The sequence below is a fragment of the Buceros rhinoceros genome, unplaced genomic scaffold (assembly GCF_000710305.1).
Source record: "Buceros rhinoceros silvestris isolate BGI_N320 unplaced genomic scaffold, ASM71030v1 scaffold24823, whole genome shotgun sequence".
In the NCBI taxonomy this organism is placed as follows: Eukaryota; Metazoa; Chordata; class Aves; order Bucerotiformes; family Bucerotidae; genus Buceros; species Buceros rhinoceros.
This window is the reverse complement of record NW_010404568.1, coordinates 458-1,743: the sequence shown is the minus strand read 5'-3', so window position 1 is coordinate 1,743 and position 1,286 is coordinate 458. Positions and strand designations below refer to the sequence as shown.

General features: G+C 60.7%; 1 protein-coding gene across 1 annotated transcript in view; it reads right to left on the bottom strand.

Moving 5' to 3' along the window:
* Positions 1-1,254, bottom strand: part of LOC104491075 (very low-density lipoprotein receptor-like) — a gene marked incomplete at both ends in the record, with an annotated part of 11,292 nt that extends 10,038 nt beyond the window's left edge. The window contains 4 exons of the mRNA XM_010133435.1: positions 265-384; positions 484-597; positions 825-1,052; positions 1,135-1,254. Of these exons, the coding sequence (XP_010131737.1) occupies positions 265-384; positions 484-597; positions 825-1,052; positions 1,135-1,254 (582 nt within the window). The remainder of the gene's footprint in view (positions 1-264; positions 385-483; positions 598-824; positions 1,053-1,134) is intronic.
* Between the last annotated feature and the right edge of the window lie 32 nt (positions 1,255-1,286).

The following is a 1,286-nucleotide window of genomic DNA, read 5'->3' as shown; positions in this document are numbered from 1 at the left end:
CTGCGTCCCCCGGCCCCCCCCCGCCACTGCTCCCCAGGCAGCACAGGTAGGCTCCTTAGATGCTGGGACCTGGGTCCCAGCCCCAAAACAAAACAACTGCCACTGGGACATGACCTAGACACCGCCTTTGCAGGGTCAGGGGTGACATGCAGCAGGTGGGGCCAAAGCAGGTGTTCCCGCACGAGCGCTGGCTTCAGGGAGACATTGTTCTCAGTGGCTGAGGCCACACGTGTCCCAAGTGCATGCACCCTGATCTGTCCTTACCAGCACAGCTCTGCCCGTCCGCCTGCAGCACCCAGCCAGCCCCGCAGGAGCACTGAACCCCCCAGTGCGTGTCAGTGCACGACTCTGCACAACCCCCGTTGCGTACAAAGCAGCTCCGACCTGCAGGGACACAGTGGAGGGGTGACATGACATGGAACAGCTCTGCAGCTCCCCGCTCCCCGGCCCCAGCCACAGGGACAGGGGCCCCATGGGACTCACCGCATGTGTTAGGCTCATCAGTGCCATCCAGGCAGTCATCCTCATCATTGCACATCAGGGACTCCAGGATACACTTCCCCTCATCACACCGCACCATGCCACGTGGGCAGGGGGCTATGGCACACACAATTCATGTCAGGAGGGCATACCAGTACCACAGGGGCACAGGGGAAGCCACAGATCCTAAATTCATGGGGAGGACCCACAAGCATCAACAAGTTTCTGGGAAGCTTGCCACCATCCCAAGAGGAGCTGGGGCCCGAGAAAGCAAAGTACCCCTACTTTACACATGGCCTGGACAGGTCTCACCCCACTGAGGAGCATCCGGCGTGCTCACTTACCGCAGACATCTTCATCCGAGGAATCGCCACAGTCATCAATCCCATTGCACTTCCACTCAGCCATGATGCACACTCTGTTCCTGCACTGCCACTGCCCAGGCAGACAGGGCTGCTGGGGACACCCCTCCTCATCCCAGCCATCCTCGCAGTCCTGGTGTCGATCACACAACTCCCAGCGTGGGATGCAGTGGTGGGTTCCTGGACACTGCACCTTCTTTGCCCCACACACTGAGGGAACAGAGCCGCACTCGCACCCTGCCCTTTGTCCCCCAGCCAGTGCCACTCGGTCCCGCCAGCTGAGACTACGTACCACAGTCCTGCTCATCAGAGCCATCCAGGCAGTCAGCAGCACCATCACAACGCCAGCTGCTAGAAACACACCGGCCGTCGTCACACTGCCAAACATGGGGGTCCCCACCACAGGCAACATCTGCAGGGACAGCGCATGATCACTGGGACCTA